General features: G+C 40.5%; 4 protein-coding genes across 4 annotated transcripts in view; 3 read left to right on the forward strand and 1 right to left on the reverse strand.

Annotated features, from left to right (window-relative positions):
- The window catches only part of ranbp9 (RAN binding protein 9), a 26,543-nt gene extending 21,700 nt beyond the window's left edge, over positions 1 to 4,843 (forward strand). The window contains exons 10-14 of the mRNA XM_005934068.3: positions 411 to 564; positions 2,100 to 2,221; positions 2,396 to 2,547; positions 3,599 to 3,710; positions 4,353 to 4,843. Coding sequence (XP_005934130.1) covers positions 411 to 564; positions 2,100 to 2,221; positions 2,396 to 2,547; positions 3,599 to 3,710; positions 4,353 to 4,483 — 671 coding nt within the window. The 3' untranslated portion in view covers positions 4,484 to 4,843. The remainder of the gene's footprint in view (positions 1 to 410; positions 565 to 2,099; positions 2,222 to 2,395; positions 2,548 to 3,598; positions 3,711 to 4,352) is intronic.
- A 3,330-nt stretch (positions 4,844 to 8,173) lies between these two features.
- nol7 (nucleolar protein 7) lies at positions 8,174 to 14,281 on the reverse strand. Its single transcript, XM_005934067.3, has 8 exons — positions 14,025 to 14,281; positions 13,327 to 13,387; positions 12,380 to 12,435; positions 12,262 to 12,287; positions 12,041 to 12,131; positions 11,155 to 11,276; positions 10,701 to 10,778; positions 8,174 to 9,567 (listed from the first exon to the last, which is right to left on the reverse strand). The coding sequence occupies exons 1-8, from the start codon at positions 14,207 to 14,209 to the stop codon at positions 9,494 to 9,496; spliced, it is 693 nt and encodes a 230-aa protein (XP_005934129.1). The 5' UTR covers positions 14,210 to 14,281; the 3' UTR covers positions 8,174 to 9,493.
- A 642-nt stretch (positions 14,282 to 14,923) lies between these two features.
- On the forward strand, positions 14,924 to 18,538 carry epdr1 (ependymin related 1). The gene is made up of 3 exons (XM_014337392.2): positions 14,924 to 15,210; positions 16,696 to 16,904; positions 17,855 to 18,538. The coding sequence occupies exons 1-3, from the start codon at positions 14,975 to 14,977 to the stop codon at positions 18,046 to 18,048; spliced, it is 639 nt and encodes a 212-aa protein (XP_014192878.1). The 5' UTR covers positions 14,924 to 14,974; the 3' UTR covers positions 18,049 to 18,538.
- A 484-nt stretch (positions 18,539 to 19,022) lies between these two features.
- On the forward strand, positions 19,023 to 23,524 carry LOC102292602 (gastrula zinc finger protein XlCGF57.1). The gene is made up of 3 exons (XM_005934063.2): positions 19,023 to 19,231; positions 20,428 to 20,677; positions 20,938 to 23,524. Exons 2-3 carry the CDS (start codon positions 20,443 to 20,445, stop codon positions 22,551 to 22,553), a joined length of 1,851 nt encoding a protein of 616 aa, XP_005934125.1. The 5' UTR covers positions 19,023 to 19,231; positions 20,428 to 20,442; the 3' UTR covers positions 22,554 to 23,524.
- The last annotated feature ends 495 nt before the right edge of the window (positions 23,525 to 24,019 follow it).

Raw genomic sequence — 24,019 nt, forward strand, 5'->3', positions numbered from 1 at the left:
CACACACACACACACACACACACACACACACACACACACACACACACACACACACACACACACACACAGAGTAGATCTAAATTTTCAGATCAGAGCATTAGGATTTTTCAGTCATTGTTTGTTTCATTATTATTCAACAAAACATCTTATTTGTTGCTTTGTTTTGTCATTCTTCTGTATGTTTTAAATATATTTATTGTAGTTTTGTACATGTAATGTATTTTCATAAAAGTGAATTACTGTCATTTGTTATGCATGTAAAAACCAAACTATGGGTAGTGGTTGGAAATCAGCTGCGAGCGAGCACATCAGAATGGATGTGTTACTTCTATTGTGTTTAGTAATTGGAGTTTTGTCTGTCACTTTAAGAACATTTGAAATCATTTCAAATATGTCAAACTTATTTGCAGGGTTTGACAGCAACTGCTGTAATGGTGTGACGTCTAATAAGAGCCACAGCTCCTCCCCTCACAGTCATAAGCCCTGCCCCCCGGGCTCTGGCTCCACTCTCCCAGCATCCGACATCAGCCTCAATGGGAGTCGCAGCCAACAGCCGATAACCAGGTATGGAAACAAAGCACTCACACAGCAGTAAAAGCTGGAGGCGTTTATTTGGTTTTGAGTCTTTTTTAACTAGCATATCTTTACAATTTGACTTTTAAAAGATGTAAATTTCATCATGTGACCTTAACTTTTCCTCCATCCCCCCCCCCAAATTATTTTCATCTAAACTAGTTAACAGTAAATTTAGACTTTTAATCAAAATAAGCCAACATCACTTTATAACAGTCATTTATCCATTTTCTTATTCAGAGTTGAACAATTATGAATTCATTATTAAACCATGTAGTGGGACACATTACATCAGTATGCAATATAATAATGTATTTGTTAATTTCCAAATGTTATTGTCATTAGTGAGTCTGTCCTCGTTCTCAGGGGTTCAAGTACTGCTGTTAGGTCAAAGCTGCCGGCGTCTCAGAGGTACACGTAAAGCGTCTGTTGGTCCTGTGAGCCACGTGTCATGGCATCCAAACCACAACCTTTTACTAAGGCTAACCTGACGCCTAGTAATATGAAACTAAACTGTATGTGAAACTAAACAAACTACAGTTTTCACATTCACTCCCCCGCCTGCTTGCTCACAAAATCTTTAAGACAAGAACTATAAAAATCAAATTTTACAAGGGCTTCAAAATATTTAGATGTACTAAAATATTTATCCAGTATTTATTTAACCATTGTTGTTAAACATTATCTGCCCAGATAATGTTCATAGATGGTTCAAACTAGACATAAAAATGAATAAAATGAGTAAGTAATTTGGTTTCCAGCTTTCATTGAGGAGAAATTTCTTCCCTTGAACTTTCTGTGATGTGATTGGATAATTTACCAGATTCAACAATCTATCAGAAACATGTGCCTTTACACTTCAGTTATTTTTATTGATGCTGGTTACTATTTGTTATTTTTGGTTATTGGTTATTTTTAATATTCTATGCTCCACTCAACAGACAGGAGTTGTTTGTTACCTCCTTGTCGAACTAATCTAATGCAGAGGACAGGGCAGTGTAGACTAATGGCGGCACGAAATTCACTTCCACAGTTTTTGAACTTGGGAATAAACCCAACAACTTAGATAGGTCTAGGTCTTAGACGTTTTATGTGATGAGGATGTTGGTCCCTAGGGATAGGAGTTACTTTAAAAAAGTAAAAATGAGCTATTGTGAATCCTATAGATGTTTAATGTAGAGCTGTTAGTATTAATTGTGTTGTTCTGATGTTTATGAGCCTTGTTAGAACTAAAGATGGAAATCGTGTCCGTCCTGTAATGGTTGCATTAATGCTGAAAACTTGCGTAGACAGAAATCACTCAGGAAGCCATAAAAATATCGATAAATAATCAATTTTAAATAGAAGCTGTGCTGGCAGTGATTTTAAATCAGAGCAGTATAATATTAGTGCCTCCAGTGGTGTGTTAATGCATTCACTTGGCAAGCAAAAGGTTGCTGGTTGGATTCCAGCCAAAAGTAGCTTCTACAAATCCAAACAGTATCCACCTGTAGAAGCTGCTGACAGTTTCTTGTGTCTTCTCTCAGTAATGATGTGGATATGGAGGTCGATCACTTCACCAACGGAGTGACAGAATCGTCTTCCAATGGTTTTCTCAACGGCACCTCCAAACACGCCACGGAGCCTGACGACTGTGACGCAGACATGGGTGAGCAGAGCGTGTGGAGACATAAGAAACTTGATCTGAGACTTTGGATGTTGCGTTATAGTTCTAGCAGCTTCTTTCTAGCAGCCTTTTTCTTCTTCAAGATGTCATGCACACATTGTGCGTGTCACGCAGCCTTAAAAACACTTTTCTTTTCATTTTGAATTGACTCTACAGAGGTGGAGTCGGCACAGTCTAAGAGGCAGCTGTGCGGCGGAAGCCAGGCAGCCATCGAGAGAATGATCCATTTTGGCAGGGAGCTCCAGAGCATGAGTGAACACCTCCGCCGTGAGTGCGGCAAGAACTCTGCTAACAAAAAGATGCTCAAGGTAACACAGGAATCTCTGTTATTTACTTGGTTTATATTGTTTGTTTTTGTGGGGTCTGTTCACCTTTTGTGTTTGTATTTCAGGCATTTACAGTTGACTTCAATCATTTAAGCCATTTTCTTCACATAAAAATATGCCTGCCTTCGTACTGTATATTTATAAAAGCTTCAGATGTTATCTGTTTGTACTAGCTCCCAGTAAAATGCCAAAATGAGCCAGGTTCAAATCAAAGGCAGGGTGCTCATTTTCTAAAATTCTGGTCTCATTTAGAGCAAATTGATGGTGAAGGTGTTCGACTTTGGCAGGTACCTACATTGATGATCCTAGCATATGAGCATTCAGTCTGTTTTTCAGTGACATCTCGTTCCAGTTAAACAAATTGTGACAGCAACAATAGTTGCCAGAAAACTGCCTCAGTGGAAGGATTAAAAAGCAAATGTCATAGATGGGATTGAGGTTTTGTCATTTAAAATCCGAGATAACAGGGCTCATTTTCAATCTCTCCAAAAGGATGTCTATACTAATGACCTCAAATGTTCAGTATTAACATTATTTTATTTCATTTTTTTAAGAGGAGAAAGTATAGCTCAAAAACAGATTTTGTGACCTCTGCAGTCAGTCATGATGTAATATATTTGTTTTAAAATGTACAGTCAGTTCAGTTGTCTTAAAGGAACGGGTCAAACTGTGGGAAAATTCTGTTTGAGCTGAAATGCTAACACAAAGAATGTTCAGCTACAGCATGTTGTAACAGGGCAGGGCAGGGATAGCTCAGTAGGTAGAGTGGTGGCCCCATGATCGGAAGGTCGGGGGTTCGATTCCCCTGAACAACTACCCTGAGGTACCCCTGAGCAAGGTACCGTCCCTACACACTGCTCCCCGGGCGCCCAGTGGCTGCCCACTGCTTCACTGAGTGAATGGGTTAAATGCAGAGAGGGATTTTCCCCACGGGGACCAATAAAGTACACTTTCTTTCTTTCTAACAAAGCAGGTGAAATGAAGTGATGGGCTGTGGTGTGATCACTTTCTGCTCTCCCGTCTTCTGCTGCAGGACGCATTCAGCCTGCTGGCCTACTCGGACCCGTGGAACAGCCCAGTCGGATACCAGCTGGACGCCATTCAGAGAGAGCCGGTCTGCTCCACTCTCAACAGTGCAATATTAGGTGGGTTAGCCATGAGCAGTGCATGATCCAGTCTACAGTTTTCAGTTAGCATTTTGGATGTAGGAGGATAAAAGAGATTGATGGGACTGTGGGTAACCCAAATCTCAAAAAGAAGCAAAAAAACTCAGATTGTGATAAATGCTAAAAAACTTTTGCATGTGGTTTGCTGCAGAAATCTTAAGACAGACAGGCAGCATATCTTAGGGACTGCATATTACCAGGACATGTTTAAATCCAGGTGAACTAACCTTAAAGATAAAGGTGTCAGTGCACCTGCTATCCAGCCGAAGGCAGAACTGAGCAGGTATTCTCATTCTGAGTGAGCTGGAAAATGTGACTTGCTTCCAAAACACCAGTGATTTTTTTTTTTTTAAACCATATATCAAATTGTCCTTTGCATGTTGATATGTTGATTCTGATTATCATGTAATGTGATGTTTTTAAGCTCAGAAATTCTTTACAGACATTGTTAAACACAATTTTCCTGCAGATTCTGAAGTTTTTCAGTTCAATAATCTGAAAATAAAGCCATTCAATTAAAATGACTTCCAGATGCTGTATGACTGTCCAACAAGCACTGCACCTACCAATTCCTGATATTACCTGCAGTCACAATTTTCTTTTTTTCCTTTTTCTTTCCAGAGACTCACAACCTGCCCAAGCAGCCTCCCCTGGCCCAGGCCGTGGGTCAGGCCGCCCAATGCCTCGCCATGATGGCACGAACTGGCAGCGGCTCCTGCGCCTTCGCCTCTGTGGACGATTACCTACACTAGCCCCGTGCGCACGCAGACACACACACACACACACACACACACACACACACACACACACACACACACACACACACACACACACTCTCCAAGGGCCTGTCCAGAAATCCTTCTTTCCAACTCCTCAGTCAGTGTAGTCCTATTAGCCGAGGAGGCATTCCTCTGCACGCCGTCATAGAACGTCAACCATCTCACTCGCTTCTGGTTCTGCTTTTGCTGAACGCCGCTGAGGGTCAGAAGACATTTCTGGGCAGATCCTTAGAGTGACACCACCTCCTTTTCCATCATAAATATGAAATTACACCTCCACCTTCGGTTGGCTCCCCATGCGTCTGCCTCCATCTAACTGACAGTAGCTGACTTTAAAAAATAATCGGGGGGGGGGCTGAACTCATGTGGACGCGCCACAGTCCCCGCATTCCTGGGGGAGGAATCAAACCGGGGGTGGACAGACTGCTAAAAAATATCTCTGGTCAAACATAAATGGGGAGGGGAGGGGTGGCGGGGGGGGCAACAATAAGAAAACAGACGAGTGGCCGCCATGGTTGACCCACCATTAACGTGGTCCCTGTAAACCTGGGGCTTACCAGGCAAACACACACAGAAAACACACACAAATAAACACGGAGGCAAGCTGATGCTGATGCTGGGATTGAAAAGTCCACCTCACCGAGGCTTGCTCAAACTCCGGCCAATGCGAACCTTATGGCCTACCCCCCCTCCATAAATCTTCACCCTCTCTGCACCGCCTCCCTCCTGCTACCTTCCACTGACTTCAGGACATCGGCGAAGATATGTGTGACGTACGTGGACTCGGGACTTCAGAGAAGCGAGAGAGAATCTACAGTCTCGACTCAGCGTTCCCTATTTTTAATCTTTTGTTTAGTTTTTGTTTTTCTTCGGCGAAGTGGGCAGACGTGGGGGGGGGGGTTACCTGGCTCTTGTTTTGTTTAGTTTTTCCAGGTTTACAAGGCATGGTGCAGATGACGATGATTATTCTTATTATTATTCTAATTATCAATATATTAATTATTGTTACTTGCATTCACAGTATATTTGTTGAGCGCCAGCGAGAGCAAGTTCCTCCAACTTATTATAATAAAGGTCCCGATTCTACCGATTACCAGTGACGAGCGTGTGTACATGTTAACGTTTAAATATGAATTTAACAAAATAAAATTATATCAATAGAGCGACATATTTAGTTATAGAAATCACAGAAAAAAAACAAAACAGTCCTTTAATGCTTTGTACTGACACCAGTGACCCCTGAAGTGTTCTGGTTGTTCCCAGTTTGTAATATTTTCCTCTTTGGTTGAATCCAGGGTTCCTACACAGGTGAAAGTTGACACAAATTCCAGGCCTGGAAAATTCTGGAAAAAAACAGGTTTTTAGTTCTAAGAACTTGGCTGCAGATTTTACATGTTGTCCATGAAGTCACTACAGCCGAGCTGAGAGCGTCTTCAGACACTTCTGCTGGATTTTCTATGATGACTGCGCTGTGTAGGAGCCCTGCTTTGACCTCTGACTGCATTTTATCTGTTACCCTCCCTCCCTCCTTGATAAACCCTCAGCCACACAAAAGATTTGTCCCAAACATTGTTAATATTTATTTTTGTATCTCTCTATGCTAATCTTTAACCCCCAACAAACTCAGGAGCCAAAATACCCTCTTGTTCATCATTCTTGGTTTAGAAGCAGCTGATTGGCCCCTGTGCCTCTATTGAATGCTGACTCGACTTTTGGTCATTTAAATCAGATGAGAAAAACTGAGCTGGTGTGAAATCGGCCTCTGAGGTAGCTCAGCCATTTAAGCCATTTAAAGTCAAACTTAAATTTCCTGTCTCCTAAAAGAACAAGACAAAAAAACAAAACAAAAAACTGTGTTTTTGTTTTTTTTCCTTGAGTACGTCATAAAGTCAAGACCCCGCCCTTAAAAAAAAAAAAAAAGAAAAAAAAAAAAAGTAAATCCTTCAATTTAAATGTGGCTGACCTCTACTTCAGGGACTTCTTCCCGTGCACCTTTCGACTGCGTTCAGTGTTGCCGCTTCTGTTACATCACTCTGTTGTGCTCTGCATTGTTGATCCCAGATCCCAAACGTCCGGTTCCATCATTCTGACCCCACTTTTATGCTGAAGACCACTGATAATGAGAGCCAAGTCTCTCAGGTTACAGCTCGTGAGAACAAACGGCAGTTTTCAGTGCAGGAGTCCACAGGGTCCACGCACAAAGCCGTGCACGTCACCAGCGTGTTCGTGATCACACGGAATGGATGAACAATGTAAATTGATCCCTCGGAGTGAGACTGTAATGCCTGAGGCAGAACATTTGTATAATTGAAGTGAAATTGTGTGGCATGTGTGCCATCATTCAGCAGCTGGTCGTAGAGTAAATTAGTCAGATTTGATGCCCTGCAACTTCTTACATGTATCAGAAATGTCAGAACAGGACTTCCAACTGATCTCTGTTTCAGGCAACCCTGCAAATGATCCACAGGTGCACAACATAATGACCTTGGATCAGCTACATTTAAATCAGTGATGGTTTTTGTTTTTTATGGCAGAGCCTCAGAACTTATATATATTTATATATATATGCATTAATCTGTATCTTTACCTGAAGATGACCTTATTCATGACCATCTCCAGTCCTCATCCTGTGTTAACTTGGCTCCAACTGTCTTTAATCAAACCAGTACCGTCATCAGTGGGTGCCAAAACCTCACCCCTCTATTTGTATTAATGGAGAGGCTGTTAGTTCAGCTTAAACCATAGAAACAGTAAATACTTTTAACTTGGATAGCAGAAATCTAAATTCTTTTATTTTTCCTAATGATTACCACCAAATTGCCCCCAGAGCTTTTTTTTTTTTTACTCAGCAAAATGCTACCAGGGAGTAAATCTATCCAGTTTTTATTTCTGAACTTCCTGAAAATGCATACAGGTGTTCATTTTTACCCATCACCCCTCAGAGGAGCGCTTTCGTGACCTTGCGGGTTTGTTTTATTAACAGAATAGGGTTTTTTTGTTTGTTTTTGGCCTCTTAGTCTGTAAAGATGTAAAAAGAAAAAAGACTTTAAGAAGAAAAAAATCCAGAATTGTCACCTGCACTGTGGCTTCCACGTTAAACCAAAATGTATCGCAGCTGTGTTTTTTAGGCCTGTGTTCATGCTCGCCACTCGCAGAGAAACAGGAAGGCCGAGGCTTTCGCTTGACACAACATCCATCTTTTCCTCTAGCCCCTGGCCCTCACACCCACCCAGGAATCCAGAGTTGGTATTTTTCCTCACGGTGGAACCAAGCTTTCTGTACTTTGGTTTGTTTTTCTTTGTTTTCTTTTTTTTTTGTTTGTTTGTTTCTTTGGATCGCAAGCAGTCACGGCATCGTTTAGAAAACTTCGTAGACAAAGTGTCTGTTGTCTCTTTCTGAGTAAGGTCTGAAACCTATGCATGCCATAGTAAAGTGGTGGTAAGATCAAGTTAGATGTCTCTTATTTTATTCTTTTTGTTTCTCCTTCTTTTAGCCAGTTCACGGTGTATAAGGAAGATGTCAACCAGTAAGTTGTCCACTGCTGACTGTGTCCATTTGGAGAAAAAAAAATGTGCAATTTGTGTGAGGGTGAAAAGATTTATATTAAAAATGACAAATGATGATAGCACGTGTGTGGATGCTGCATGACACCTGAAGCAGAAGTTTAAATCGAGTTCAGTTTAATTCAAAATGACATGTTCAAAGATTCTTCTTTAACTCTGGGGTTTCTTGCACTTTTACAATAACTGAAACAAAATTCAGTGAATGAAGCCCAATGACCAGCCTATACCATATTAGTAGAACTGGCGACTGCAGGAAGGAAGAACCACCTTTGATCAGACTTGGGGAGGGCCAGCTATCTACCAGCCCACTGGTAGGGGAGGTGAGGGAGAAATTGAAGGCATAGAGAGAAAAAAAAAACAACAAATATTGGAGAGGGAGAGGAAAATAAAGGCATATAAACTCATGGGGAGTGAATACAGGTGAGTGGAGACTGCTCAGTGCATCATGAAAAGTCCCCCAGCAGCATGGAAGGTGCAGGGTTGCCTGACACTTTGAAGGCTAATCTTAAAATAGGGCTTTGCTCTCCCAAACTGGGAGCTGGTTCTACAGGAACAAGATACTTCATCTCATTCTACCTTTAAAAACCACAAGTCAGCCTGCAGTCTGAGAGCAAAGTGCTCTGACAGGATGTGATACTACGAGAGCTTTAATGACAGATCCCAACTTTTCAAGCCTTTGTATCTGAGAAGGATTCAGTGTTTTGGACTGAAAATAGTAAAAAAAATATAACAAAAGCTGTGTATGTACATATTTCATGATAAACTACCCATAAATGTGCATATTCACAGTAAAATGTCCATAGATTGGCCCTATAGTTCAACTTTTATTTTTGTCTTCTAAATATTGTCATTTCATTTTTCAACTCAAGAGAAAAATAGCACTCAAATAATCCTATGTCTGAATTAAGTTTAATTACCAAAGACGCTGTGCTGATACTCAACCACGTCATCTTTTACATTTTTGTTTTTGAATGCAAACGAACACCTGATGAAAGCATCAGGGTTTTTATCTCAAAAATATGAAATAGAAAACAATCAGCATTTATTCATACAGAATTTTTACAGAAAAAAAGAGCAAACATCTGATTTTTGGCCTTTCAGGTTTGAAAACACCTTTAACACAAGTGACTGCAGAAAAACACGAAACACAAGAACTTCACATTAAAGCCTTACAAACTTTGAGACCCAGTAATAAAACCTTTGCTTCTTGGTAAAGCAATGATGAAGAACCTGTTGAAGGACTTTAGTTTGGTAGGATCTCAGTCTTTTGAGTCTCTGTGACAAGTTCAGAGTCTGTATACTGTCCCATTCTGAAGCTTCAACAGTGCTGCCACCCCCTCCTCAGTGATGCTGACGGTTTTGAGTCCTTTTAAACAGCCGTGGGGAGAAGTGTGCTCACGGGCTGCTTGCTTACGTCCCATCAACAGGAGGGAAGCTGCTGTTTGTGGAGCCACCTCTTCTTCAGCTTCTCTGCTTTGGCTTTCTCCTTAGAGGCTGAAAGATCAGACCAATAAGTTTTTTTAAAAAAATGTGACTTATGTCCCCACAGCTTTCCAACTCAAACACCTTTTAGAAAGGACATTGAGAGTAAATATGCCAGTCTGAAGACTGAAAGCTGTGAATGTCGTCGCGGTCTCTGCAGCAGGACGCCCGGGAGAGCGAGCGCCTCTCAGTGAGACGGGACGTCATTGTAGCAAAGCTCAAATTGAGACAGATCATCGTCTTTACAGACTACTGCCACAGAGTGTAGCTTGCAGGTGTTCATTTTAAATCAATAACACAAAGTATTAAGACCAAAGAACAAAAAACATGGCGGTAAAATCTCTCCTGAAAAGCCTCAGGGGCAGAAAACCTGGTGAGTGGTGACGACAACATTAATAAATATCACGGCATAAATCTGACCTGTGTGGCAATAACTGCAAAATTCTGTAAAAGATTTAAAGCGATCAAACCAATGACAGTTAAACAATGTGCAGGTGTGCACAATCCAGGTGTGCAAAGCCTGCAGAGACTCGACCATATCTTTACTCGTCTCACACAAAGACTTTATAACAAACAGGTTTTACCGTAACTTCTCGAACCCATCTGTAACTGTGACCTCAAACTTTTCATGCCTTTGACCCCATTTTACAGATAAAGCTGAAGTCACTGTGTACTTGGCTGTAATTGGGGTGACCAAAGATCTAAATTAAAGTATTACCACTTTGCGGCCATCTCTGCAACACCTAATTCCCTGGTCATTTATTCTCTAGAAATTATACTTCTATCTACATGCAGTTTCATAGTAGAAAGCAAAAAAACCATCCTTTACTACAATAAGTAAACCTGCCCGCCTCCACCACACAGCTGAGGCCACCGTAAACCTCACCTGTACATGTCCAGCATCAACATCACTGGCTCATATTTCCACCATCTTTAGAGCTTCAGACTTTTCTGGGATTTGTATTCAGGCTCCACCATCTCTTTTATAACAAACTGTGCAGAAAGTAATCAGTTAAGAAAAAATAAAGTCTTCTTTTTTTCTTTTTTAAGCTTCTTATCTTTGGACGACACATTGCACCAACTGGACTGTAAAAGCTGAAGTAAACTTCCTCTGGTCATCAATCTCAGGCTTGTTCTGAACGTACCCCAGTCTTTCTTGACAAACTGCACTGCCGCACTTTTATTCCACCCCTTCTTGTTTTGGAGGGACAGCATCTCATTATCTGAAAGCAGAAGGACATTAAGATTAAAACACTGAGCAGAACGCCGGTCTGAAAGTCTGAAGACTGAAAGCTGTGAATGTCGTCGCGGTCTCTGCAGCAGGACGCCCGGGAGAGCGAGCGCCTCTCAGTGAGACGGGACGTCATTGTAGCAAAGCTCAAATTGAGACAGATCATCGTCTTTACAGACTACTGCCACAGAGTGTAGCTTGCAGGTGTTTGCTTCATTTTACATCAGCAACACAGAAGCTGTGTTCACTCAGTATTAAGACCAAAGAACAACAAACAAGGTGATAAAATCTCTGCAGAAATGCATCTCCCTGTATCATGGAGTAGAAAACCTGACGAAAAATTAAGTATGGTGACGCCACCAGCTTACTTGTGGTCCTGCAGGTTCCTGGTCCGTACAGTCTGGACCGGATGAACTCCTCGGCCACCTGCTGTTGGAAGGACGCCAGCGTTCGCTCCTTCACCGTCGTCACCGTGTACTTCCCCTTCAGACTGACAAACAACACGAGTACAATAAAAGGACGGAAAGAAGAACGCGTGTTTGATCAGCTTCACTTTAGTGAATAATGATCGTCTCACATATATCAGGATCAGTTTGAGACTTCTTCAGTAGCACCAGCATGCACTTTCATTGGATCCAAAAGGCTGAGAATTAAAAACAAGTCTCTGCACACAGAGTCCAACTAATATCCTAAATTTAAAGTGCCCAATGAGGTGAGAACAATAAAAGTATCACATTTCTGTATCATTATTTTATTGAGAGGTTTTCAGCATCTTCACTTCCTCTCTGAAATGTCACTGAGTGGATTCTGATCAGTGGGTCCAGCAGTCAGTGAAGTGCTTGGTAACAACAGATTTTGTCTAATCGTGGTGGGTGAGGAGCTGCAAACTGGCTTTCATCAGTGAATCAAAGTTTGTCTACCAATATTTTATCTGCAGAGATGTTCCCAAAACAATCAGTGGGTCTCTCCTGCTAATGAACTCCAGCTCCACCATCATGAACCATTGCTGGAGGAGAAACTCACGAGGACAGGCTGGAGCAAAGTCTTCATTAAATTAGACTGAAAAATATTAGTTTGAGACACTTCCTGTCTTCAAATACATAATTTTCTCTTGTTTCTATTGGTGCCTGGTAATGTGTAACAACAACAAGGTATTTGCTGACCACACTAAATAATAAAGAATCTGGCAAGTCCACCCAAGTAAAGCGTCTCTCTTGAACTCTGAAATAAAATGATTTAAAAACATTGACATACTTCCGGGCATTTGCCAATTTCCCACTCCTTTTCTTTTTCTTCTTCTTCTTTCCATCTCCCTCCTCTTTTTCTGGCTTTTCCTCCTGTTCACCTGGGTGAGGACAGGTTGATTTAGCTGAAGTCACAGATCTGAAGTTCAATCTGCTGCTCTACAAATCAGTGCCCAGTCCTTCCACAGCATCAGCTAAATGGTTAAAGATTTATTAAGAAAGCTTCTTTACCTTCATCTTCAGACTGTTTCTGCTTCCTGGAGAAAAGAAAAACAAACAAATGTTGTGAGCACTGAGTGAGTTGATGGAGACGATGTGTTAAATCCAAGAATTAGACGGGTTAACTTACTTTGAGGAAGCTGAGTCGATTTCCTCCAACACATCAGCTGATAAGAGTCTTCTTTTCTGTGGAGAAAACAGTCTGTGAAACTGCAGGTTCACACATCTTTTAGTTTTTCTACAGCATTAGGTCACACTGAAAGGCAAAAAGAGAGAACTGTTTGTCACTTTGCATTTTGAGCTAAAGTGAAAAATGTCAAGAATGGGACTGGAACAAAACACTGACATCCTCCTCCAGAATCAATCAAACCAGGCGTGCTATTTCCTGCCTCTTTACTGTAAAGCTAAGCAAAGTTAACCACCCTGTAGTGAAGAAGACTCACAGGCAGAGGGATTAAAAACAATAATGAAGAAAAATAAATAAAACTCTCCTCCCCATCATTTCCTTAATGTTGCTTTAATACACCTCAAACAGCACAACGACAGAGACAGCGGTGTCTCCTCCTGAAATGAACACCCTCTGAACTCTTTTCAGATAGAAGTAAAATAAATGAAAGCACTGATGTGTGATTGGTTTGAGCCTGGATCCTGAACTATGAAGCAACTTCAACATACTCAGGCTCTCCTGATCTGGCTTCACTTAAACTAAAATCAATAGTCAGACTGTAATGGGAGTTAAACAGGTTCTGCATTTTCTGAATCTGTTAGTCCGCTTGTGTTAGGGTGATGTAAATTTCATCTTTAGACTTTAAAAAACACTTTAGCTCATATTAGTGTCAATGCAGTGAGCTCTGAGGATTGGTGACACCATTTTCTAGGCGATCCATTGTTCAGCAGGCAGTAGTTTTGAACTTGTCCATATGTTTTCTCAGGAGCAGGTTATGACTTCATGAGAAGTTACCATGGTTATGCACCCTGGTAAGAAGGTAAATGCATTTGTAAAACTTAAAACTCAGGGTTAGACAGGGTCCAGGCCTCTGAAAGTATTTGAAACCATTTAAAATCACACACACCGACCTTCTGTTCTTGGAAGAGCTCCTGTCTCTTCCTCCTCTTCTCTTTTAGCAGCTGCTTTTCCCTGTAAACAGAGGAGCATTTCATCAGGTTTATGGATAACAATGACACAAACACACAACTGTACAGCTTCTGCTGATAATGTAATAACACTTATGGGGAATTTTTGCTGATGGCGATCAAGCGTAAGCCATTCTCAGGGGGACTGCTAATATTCTGGTCCCTCATGTATGAAAATACTGCAAAAACTGGCAAACGCCTCACGATAATTTACTGATCCGTTTGTGGCCCTGCTGAGGTCACCCTTAAATCTGACTAGACGTGTAGTTTATGACATAACTGTTACAGATGTGCCTAATAAAAAGGCCTCTGAGTGTGCAGTCCATATCGGGTTTATTTTTTGACGCTTGAAACGTTTCTCTTTTAGACATTAGCCCAACTAAACTTCGTCAAACAATCCAAAGATCCAGACCAATTTGATGACACAGAGCTGTGCGTCTGAGAGTACACAACAGCTAAAAAATACACACGTTGTCAACATGAATTTTGTTAAATTTCGTGCTGCCGATTTGATATACGTCTACGTAAAAATTACGTAATGTATCTGTAGTGTTCACTGGAATAGAGACATCTGAATGCAAAGTTTTTGGAATGGAGTTTGGCCCAACCGTCCCAGCACAGGTTAGCTAGCGGTTAGCTACCTTCTAGCGGTATCCAGCGCCTGTTTCATGCTCCGCAGAGCCGCAGCTTTGGAGTCTTCAAAGGTCACCTCCTCTGGAGCTTCATCGTCGCTAGACTCCAGCGACAAGGTGAAACTCTCTGCGGGCTTTTCGATGCCCGCCGTCTTTGACGACGAGCTGGCTTTCCCACGTTGTTTCTTCGCCATGTTGTCCAGCGTTGTGAGACGTCATCAAGCCACGCCGCGCACAACGTGACGCAAAAAGAATGAACCCGACTGATCGACCAACCAATGACTGCAGCCCAACAAACAAACCGTTTTAGATAGATCTAAATGAGCGAATGATAGGATTATCTAATTCTAGCAAGTTTTATCATTTTATATTTGTATTAATTTAATATGTATTTAATAAGTTGTTTTTTGTTTTTGCAGAATATATTTCACCATCCATACAGTTATGCCAACATTTCAATATCTCGAAATGTCTAGTTAGTTACTTCTGAGTAAGTCAAACTTTTGAGATAGAATATCATCTATATTACAGTTAACGTTTAACAATTTAGATGTTTGTAACTGTCAAGTTTGTTGTAGGTAGTATTTTCCAACAGATTTTTATTCATTTATTTTAAATGTAAGGCCAGTCTCTCAAAATTTGTGACTTTTTAACTTAAATTGTCGACTTAAGAATCTTGAAATCAACTTATTCAGAAGTTTCAGTCACTAAAAATTTCAGATAATAAGTCGAAATTTCTATTTAAATCTGCATTTTATTTTATTTTATTTTATTGTTTCAGTGGCGGAAACAAGTGTCTATATTTTCCTCATTATGTGCTTGTTTTGTAATATCTGGAGGAAAATGTTAACTACCTGTGCTTTAATTTTGAAAGATAAAACCGGAAAACCTTCTCCTCTTTATTCTAGGGATCTGCCGGGCTGTTAGTACTGAACGGGACTCAGGGTTGTATTGGCACGATGCACCGACTTCTGCTCGTGTTTGTGGCCGCTGCTGGGGCCTCTGTCTTCGTCCTCCCGCGGATGGATGCGTCCCCGGCGGTCGGGCCCTGCGTCGCCCCGCTGCAATGGGAGGGAAGGTGGGTTGTGTACGACCACAGCACCGGCAGGAACAGCCGAGCCGCCGTCTCGTACGACGCCCTGAACCAGAGGATCCGAGTCCTGCAGCAGCACAAGAAGCACACCCCGTGTCAGAGGTAAGACCAGTAAATAAACACAAAGTAAACATGTTGTTTACAGACTACGTTTTATTACTGCACACAGTCAGTGTGAAGAGTTACAACAAAACAAGCTGCAGCTGCAAATCTGCGCTTAATAATCTCCAAATCATCTATATAAGCATCACTCCATTTATCATTAATAATCATTAATAAAGCTGATTTATAATGGATTTGGTCCCAGCTTTAAGCTCTTCTTTTCTGTAAGATCGGCTTTGTTTTATAGTTTATATGTATTTTTATTCACAAAACCAACCCATAATTTACACCCATAGTTATTTATACTGCAAACACTACAAAAAGTAATAATAGTAGTAGTAATAATGATTATAAAGGTCATATTCGATTAATGGATAAATTATTTTCCCATGCGTTACACATCAGTGCTAAAGATCAGATTAAAAAACATATCAGAGACTGACTTATAACTGTACTATTAATCTATAAAACAATGTTTTGTTTAGTTTTTTGCATTTTTTGTGTTCTAAAAAGGGTCATAAACAGTCTGTTTGAACACTTCTCAGCCTGGACTAAAGTCTGGAGTTGTGAAATGTTCCCTGGCTGGTAAACGAGGCCACAGAGCGACTTTGGAGTGTTTGGTTTGGGCACAGAGGACTATCCTGCCAAAAGTAACCATCTTCAGACTTTAGAAGACAGAGACACTATCAAACTCTTGGACAGTTTTCTTGCTGCCGAAATAGATGCCCCATAGTTTCTGTGCATAAGAAATGGAAGTAGGAGCCACGATGTTGCCCACTGGTTTTGGATTCTGCGATTTGAATGTTGAATGTTTTATGTTTTGGCCACTGCTCAGGTGGTTTGCTTCAACTGGATGTGACCATGTTTGGATGAGAGCATGCAGTGTTATCACACAGATCCAGCAAGTAACAGACTAATAAAATATTAGACGTTACCAAAACTGAAGCACAAACTTCTTAAACATCAGGATATACGATTTGTTAGATAATTTATTAAAAATGCTCCAAAAGGCACCAACAGGACAAACACAGTGGAGCGCTCCGGTTCTTTCACTGGATTTACTGGAGCTGAGGCCAAACATAGAAATGATTAAAACACATTCCAGTTAAATCAGCCTCTGTAGAGTTCTCATCAAGGGGAAAACTATCCATAGACACCAAAAATGGGTTTGTAGCAGGCTGTAAACATGATTAGTTCTACTGTAAAATCGGTCATTTGAACCTGGGAGTCTGTGCAGAATGACTCAGCTGTGGAGCCAGACTCTAGTGGACATTAGGGGAACTACAATTTCTGATATCTTGAGATTGGCTTTTAGCTCCGTAGGTTGATGCTTGGTGGTGAGACTTTTTTTCACAGTTCAAAACTGTGAGTCAAGCAATATCTATTTTATCTTTTCTTTCACTGTTTGTGTTTATACACCGCTCTCTGTGTCTTTTGTCCTCAGCACAGTCCCATCCAAAAACTTCTTTAACCTCTTTGTTTCAGGTTTTTTGAGTACATCTACTTGTATCAGAGCATGGTGATGTTCCAGATTGACCAGAAGACGAAGGAATGCTCAAAGATCGCTCTGACTGAAGCCTGGGATCCCTTCGACGTCCCTGATAACTCCACCTTTGAGGATCAATACTTCATCGGCGGCCCTGGGGACAGCATTGAGGTTCAGGAGTGGTCAGATAGGAAGCCGGCACGCAAACGTAAGTCTGAGATTTTTATGCTTTCAAACAGGCCATAGTGAGTGCTGAAGAGTTAGGTCAGTGTTAGCGTAAATTCAGCACGTCCTGCAGCTGCTTTATAATAACAATAAGCCCTTTCACTGTGGTTTTATTGAATTATGAGAGTGGCTGTAGCTTCTAAATGACTTCTTTTCCACGAAAAAGAGTAATTCTACATTTTACATGCATCCTTTCGTGAACTACCCCACACTAGTATACAGTACTGTGCAGTACTGTTCCTTTATATTTATCTAGGAAAATGTAATAAACAGTATATAGGTGTATAAGGAGTTGAAAGGATGGCTTGACAGTCAATATGTGGTGTGACCACCTTTATTCTTCAGCACAGCCTGAACTCTCTGAACTCTCTTAGGCAACTTTCTTGTAATTTATTAAATAATCTTCAGCAAAAGTTCTCCAGACGTCTTGAAGGACATTCAAAGCTTTTCTGTGGATGTTGGCTGCTTTTTGTTCCATTCTCTGTCACATTGCTTTAATAATATTAAGGTTCAGGCTCTGTGGAGGCCAGTCCATGACTGAAAGTGTTTTTTTTTCTATCCAAATATGCTTTTATTGGCAGTGTGTTTCATCACTGTCATGCCGAAAATAAAGCCGTTCCCAGTCAGATGCTTCCTACATCCAAAATCTGACTGCACTTTTCTTGGTACAGTTTTAGATTAGGCACTGGAGCCATGGTGGTGGAGATGAGGTAAGAGTGGTTGATCCAAAATTTGGGAAGATTGTTTTTATTGGTTTGAGAGGGGTTACTACAAAACTTTCTCCAATGATTTGCCAATACAGCCACAACTCCCACTACCCACTGTGAGAAAACTTTTGGTTTTTGTGTGCTGCTTCTCAAAAGGCACCGAGGCAGAGCTGGCACCTCATCTGAAATCTGCTATTTCAGTAATTTGTCCTCGTCTCTCCACCAGATGAGACCTGGGTGGGCGTTTACACCATGAAGGACTGCTACCCAGTGCAGGAGACCTACACGAGGAACAGCAGTGTCACCACCTCCACCCGCTTCTTCAGCCTGGAGCTGGGAATCAGCGACCCCAACGTTTTCACCCCACCGAGCACATGCCAGTCAGCCCGGCCTGAGAGGAAGGTCGACCTCGAGTGCTGAGACCTCATCAGATCTCACCTTTGACCTTAAAAGCTAAACTGCAGTTTAAGTCTGAAACCGCTTCCCTGTTTAGTCATTCACTATTGAAGTATACTGACATTTTATTTGAGGTAAAATTACAACTGTACTTTAGTCTGAAACCAGTGCCACAGTTTCAAAATTCTCTACTACAAGAGTAGCACTTAAAATAACTCATTCTGCATATGCCCTGTCAGTTAAATACTACTAATATATAACTACTACAGTTCAGCGCTTCCCAAACTATGGAATCAGGACCCTCGAAAAGGTCAGAAGATGAGATCTGAATGGTTTTAAGATGATTCATGGGAAAGACAAATCGTTACTATTTTGTAACCTGCTTTTATTTTGTGACTTGTATCTTTAAATTTCACTACGACATTTGGGATACTTGTATGAAGCATGATGTGTAAAGACTCAAAGCTAAAACTGTCAGATCTCACTGGAATAAAACGATTATTTTCCTCTGAAATGTTGTGAAGTTGAAGTATAAAGTAGTATGAATTAAAATACTCGGTACAATTACCATAAAACTGGATAAACACTTTATGAATGCAGTAGCTTTCTATAACTGTCAGACACTTTAAGTAAACATTATTTTTTTGTGTGTCCTCACTTAGAGCCTGATGGTACCTTTGGCTATAAAATCCATCACATGACATCATTCAATTACGTTCAGTTAACTCTGTGCTCGAAAGGGACTTTAAAAGTTTTGATCTCATTAATACAATTATGGGTAAACCATCATTTCCAGACTGCCAGCTTTGAGTTAATTTCCGTATGATTCTTCTTTTGCCATTTAAATTTATCCCCCAGAACTAAACACAGTAAGAAATGTAAGCAGGTGTACATAGATCGTTTCCCTTATTTTATAGACATTTTATTACCACAAAACCATTTGAATTTTAACATCAAAGAAAGCTGATGTCTAGTCATGGTTGGGGGGGGGGTGCTTTTGATGCCTCTAATCTGCCCAAAATCCAACGGCGAAGGGCGGAAGTGACGCAACTGTCAGTGCTCAGGCGTTATTTCCGTATTTCAGAGAGTTTGTCAACATTAGAGACTACCGGTGGTTAAAAATCGATCGTGCGGTATGAAGGGGAGATCAACCATCAGAGCAGACTGCAGGATATGAAGACAGCTGAGATAGAGTGACACATAACAGGTGTGTAAAACTGTGACGTGTCAATGAGCTAACATAGCGCGCACGAGCTCAGTTTGAATGCTAACGGACTGAAATCAATGAGCCGGTGTGAGCTAGGTTTTTATAGAAATAACACAAGTCCTCCTCTTGTTTTTAAATGAAGGGTTTTAGCATATAGCATCCGATAAGATACAGGAGAGAGTGACTTTACTATAAGCTGGTTTTTATACATTAAAATCAAAGAGTCGGTGACAGGAAGCTTCTGTTATCAGCAGTGTGCTACCATCGGCTCTTTGTCCCTCAGCCCGCAGCCGCCTGCGGGGGCAGCTGTTCCGAAAGTGAATTTTTAAACGAGTTTTTTTTTGCAACATTATGTTTGGCCTGTATAAACTAATAATAAGGGGCCAAAATAGCCTCCCTCTGTCTGAACCTGCAGGCTCTCCCACACAGAGCAGCAAGCACAAGCTTGTGAGCATAATAACTGTATACATTCAGACAGAGCTGTGATGGAGTCTTCTTTCAGACGCTGAGCGTATACAGGACAGTAACAGACATTAGAAGACTCAGCTCCTGCAAAGCTGCAAAGAAAATAAAGTCCACGTGTGCTGATTGTAAAGAGCTGTTTTTGAGACATCCAGCACTGACTGACGCAGACCAAACCAGAACCAAAGGCAGCAGCGACATTATTCTGATAAAAATCTGTAGGTTGGTCTGTTACAATAGATTATTTCCATAAGATCCACCACATCTGCCCTGCAGCTTCATTTAATACACTGATCATTGCAGAGTGCGCTGAACTCACCAATGCACATGTTCATGCACTGACAAAGATCACCTGTCAGTTAGCGCCTCAGGTTATATCCTGAAATAAAAACATTCTGTTAGGACAAAATAGACTGTTTCCAGCATTAAATTATGTTAATGGACTGCTCATTATACAGCACTAACATTCACAATAAACTAGGGGTTAGTATCTTGGCGTGCAGACTGGCGCAGTAAGTCATGCCACAATATTACATCTTGTTGAGCAGACTGGTGCCCATTTTAAACTGTGACAAACGGCGGCAGTTAACATGAATGTGTTTTCTAAGTCACTAACGTGTTAAACAGCAGATAGAGTGAACGTGTCACATCCAGGTATGGCAGCCTTTGCTCACAACTGTATTTTCCTGTCATCATATTGGTAACATTTTTCTTATGTCCCACTGTTCCTCAAGACCTCCCACAACAAAATGAATTGTGAGAAAGAGGAGGGTCTGGATGACCAGGAGAGGAACAACAGCCTGGACCAAAAGGACCCAGATCCTCCTCCGATTAAAGAGGAAAAGAAGGAACTCTGCATCAGTCGAGAGGGAGAGCAGCTTGTAGTGAAGCAGGAAGCTGAAGACATCATTGTCTGGACCGGGGAAGAACAGCTCAGACTCCTGGATAACATGTGGAAACCAGAAATAAACTTACGCAGCACAGGTTTGTAAAATCGGTCAGCTAATGAGAGATATATTTCTACAGTTTGATAATCACAAACATCGAAATATTGAGATAATTTTTGCAAATTAGAATCCAAGAACTATGCAGTCACTTGCACAAGTGTCCAAAATGATCTGCCACAACGGAAGAATAAATTTCATTGGTAAATGTGAGTGACATGCTCACAAAGTAAAGACCTGCTAATAGTTAGGATTATATTTTCTCAATTGTGTGTTTTCCTGTTATGTTTCTCCTTTCAGATTTCCCACAACAGCATGACTGTAAAGAGGAGGTTCTCACAGACAAGCAGGACTTTAATCAAGAGATGAACTCAAGTATAAACAATGATGACCCTTCACAGATGAAAGAGGAACAGAAGGAACTCTGCACCAGTCAAAAGGGAGAGCATCTTGTACTGAAGCAGGAAGAAAGCAAGCATGTGGAATCAACTAGAAATGCAGAGCTGAAGAAAAGACCTCAGATAAACAGAAATAAGCGCCTGTCGCGTAAATCTGAAACATGTGAAAACTCTGTAAAATGTGACATTTGTGGAAAAACCTTTTACTATAAATCCTCTTTGACAAGACATCTAAGAGTTCATAAAGGTGAGAGGCCACATTCTTGCAGCACCTGTGGGAGAGGATTTAGTCAGATGATAAACTTGAAAAGTCACATGAGAGTCCACACAGGTGAGAAGCCATATTGTTGTAGCACCTGTGGGAAAACATTTAGTTTCTCATCACCCTTCAGAAGCCACCTTAGAATTCACACAGGTGAAAAGCCACATTTGTGTGGCACCTGTGGAAAAAAATTCTACAAGAAATCAGATTTGGAAAGTCATATAAAAGTTCACTCGGATGAAAAGCCCCATTCTTGTAGCATGTGTGGTAAAAGATTCAAGCATATGATAAACTTGAAAGTTCACATGAGAATTCACACAGGTGAGAAGCCTTATTCTTGTAGGATCTGTGGGAGCAGTTTCAGAAAGAAATCATCACTGGAATGTCACGTAAGGAGTCACACAGGTGAGAAACCATTTGCTTGCAGCATCTGTGGGAAAGGATTCACCCAGACACCAAATTTAAAAATTCACATGAGAATCCATACAGGTGAGAAACCATATTTATGTAGCACATGTGGGAAAAGCTTTATTAGCTCATCAGAGTGCAAAAAACACATGAGAATCCACACGGGTGAAAAACCATATTCTTGTAACACATGTGCGAAAAAATTCACTTATAAATCAGGACTAGAAACTCACATGAAAATTCACACAGGTGAGAAGCCTCATTCTTGTAGCACCTGTGGGAAAAGCTACGCTACAATGGTATACTTGAAAATTCACATGAGAATACACACAGGTGAGAGGCCATATTGTTGTACTACATGTGGAAGAAGATTTAGTAATTTAACAGGATTCAAAAATCACATGAAAATTCACTCAGGTGAGAAGCGACATGCTTGTAGCACCTGCGGGAAAGGTTTCATTCAGCTGCAAAACCTGAAAAGGCATATGAGAACTCACACAGGCGAGAGGCCATTTTCTTGTAGCACCTGTGGGAAAGGATTTTGTGGCCTGTCCGGTTTAAAAAGACATATGACAGTACACACAGGTGAGAGGCCGTTTTCTTGTAGCACCTGTGGGAAATCATTTAGAGAATTATCAACATTGAAAACTCACATGCGAATTCACACAGGTGAGAAGCCATATTCGTGTGGCACCTGCGGGAAAAGTTTCATTCAGTTGGCACAGTTGCAAAACCACCTGCGAATTCACACAGGCGAGAAGCCATATTTGTGTAGTACCTGTGGGAAAAGATTCCGTAATGTTACGAACATGAAATCTCACATGACAATTCACATGACGACTGGTTAAAAGTTTCCTGTTTAAGAAATGTGTCAGTGTAACATGTGTGTTAATAGTAGAGTGAGCAATGACAGTGCAAATCACACCTGTAGGATAAAACATGATTATCCCACAGGTATTATTCAGCTCAATACGGCATATATTTATTTTACACAATAACTAACTGTAACAATTGTTTATTCTATTAATTGTCTTATTCATATGATGCAGGGGAAACTCTGGTTTTATATTTGTCTGAATTCATATTTTTATTGTTTTAGGCTGTAGAGGTGACAAGCGCAAGTTGTAGATAAACTTGTTCCACTAAACAGCTTTGTTATAGAGAAAGAAGCTTATATAAGTTTTTTTTTTTGGTCACTTGTTGCTTATTATGGCAAATATTTAATTTCTCTGTTGTTCAGAGGTTTCACTGCACAATATTAAAAGCAGGGAAGTGTCACACAGAAGACACAAATATATCATTATGAACTTGATGTTCATTTTCATGAAAATTAAACTTCAGAAGATGCTGAAGGGTTTTGAGTTTTATAAGATTTAAATAAAGATGTGTTTTAAACTCGTGACTTTTTTCTGAGTTGTAAAGTGAAGTCCCTACAGTAATAGAGAGAAAATGCCAACAGTCACATGTCCTTCTATAAACAACAACTTGGTGTAAGTGGGAAGGAAAAACTCTTTAACTTAAAAAATTGTGGCACTACATGCAGTGGTGCCAACATTAGCCATGTTAAAATGTTACCGTTAACAGGTGGTCAGGCTGGCTCTCCATTTCACAGCAGAGTCCTTTCACATTCTTCACATATCCGTGTTGGGCAGAGTGTAGAAACAGCCGCTGAATGGCATTTGTCAAATTAGGGTTTTTTTTGAGAGTTTAATTCTTTTTTTGTGAAATCCATTTTTGATTTGATGTATTTATCAATTGATTAATAAATCATTTTGAAATATTGATTTATAAATAGTCTGTATTTAAAATGTAATTATTAAATAATAAGTTACTTTTGCAATGTTTAAATAAATAAAATAATTTTAAAAATACATTTGTAACTGAATTTGCAAATGCATTTTATTGCACTAACAATTCAAAATTGCAGCATAAAATTTTTTGGGGGTGTGTGTGGCTCTTGTGGTCCTCCATAATCATGTTGCTCAACTGGGCAAACAAAATTACTTGATCAGAGATTCATCCAGGAATCATCCTGATCACAATCAACCAACCGCATTAACACGAGTAATGCGACTCCACTAAGTTGGTTGAGTGTGTGTCTTTATTCTGGTCCTTGATTTTGTAAACTTTGTTTCTTTTTGTCAAAATGTTGGCCTTAGTTCCATGTTTTTCCGTTAATCAACAAGGTTTAAAGTGGCTTTAGGTTAACCAAACGGGAAAATATCCACTTTGGGGTTTTCCCATTAATCCAGACAAAGAGTTGTTTTTTTCTGGTCAGTGAACTTTAACCTTATTTCTTTATGAATAAACTGTA

This window comes from Haplochromis burtoni, unplaced genomic scaffold (assembly GCF_018398535.1).
Source record: "Haplochromis burtoni strain Fernald_Lab_line unplaced genomic scaffold, NCSU_Asbu1 Contig_175, whole genome shotgun sequence".
Taxonomy (NCBI): domain Eukaryota; kingdom Metazoa; phylum Chordata; class Actinopteri; order Cichliformes; family Cichlidae; genus Haplochromis; species Haplochromis burtoni.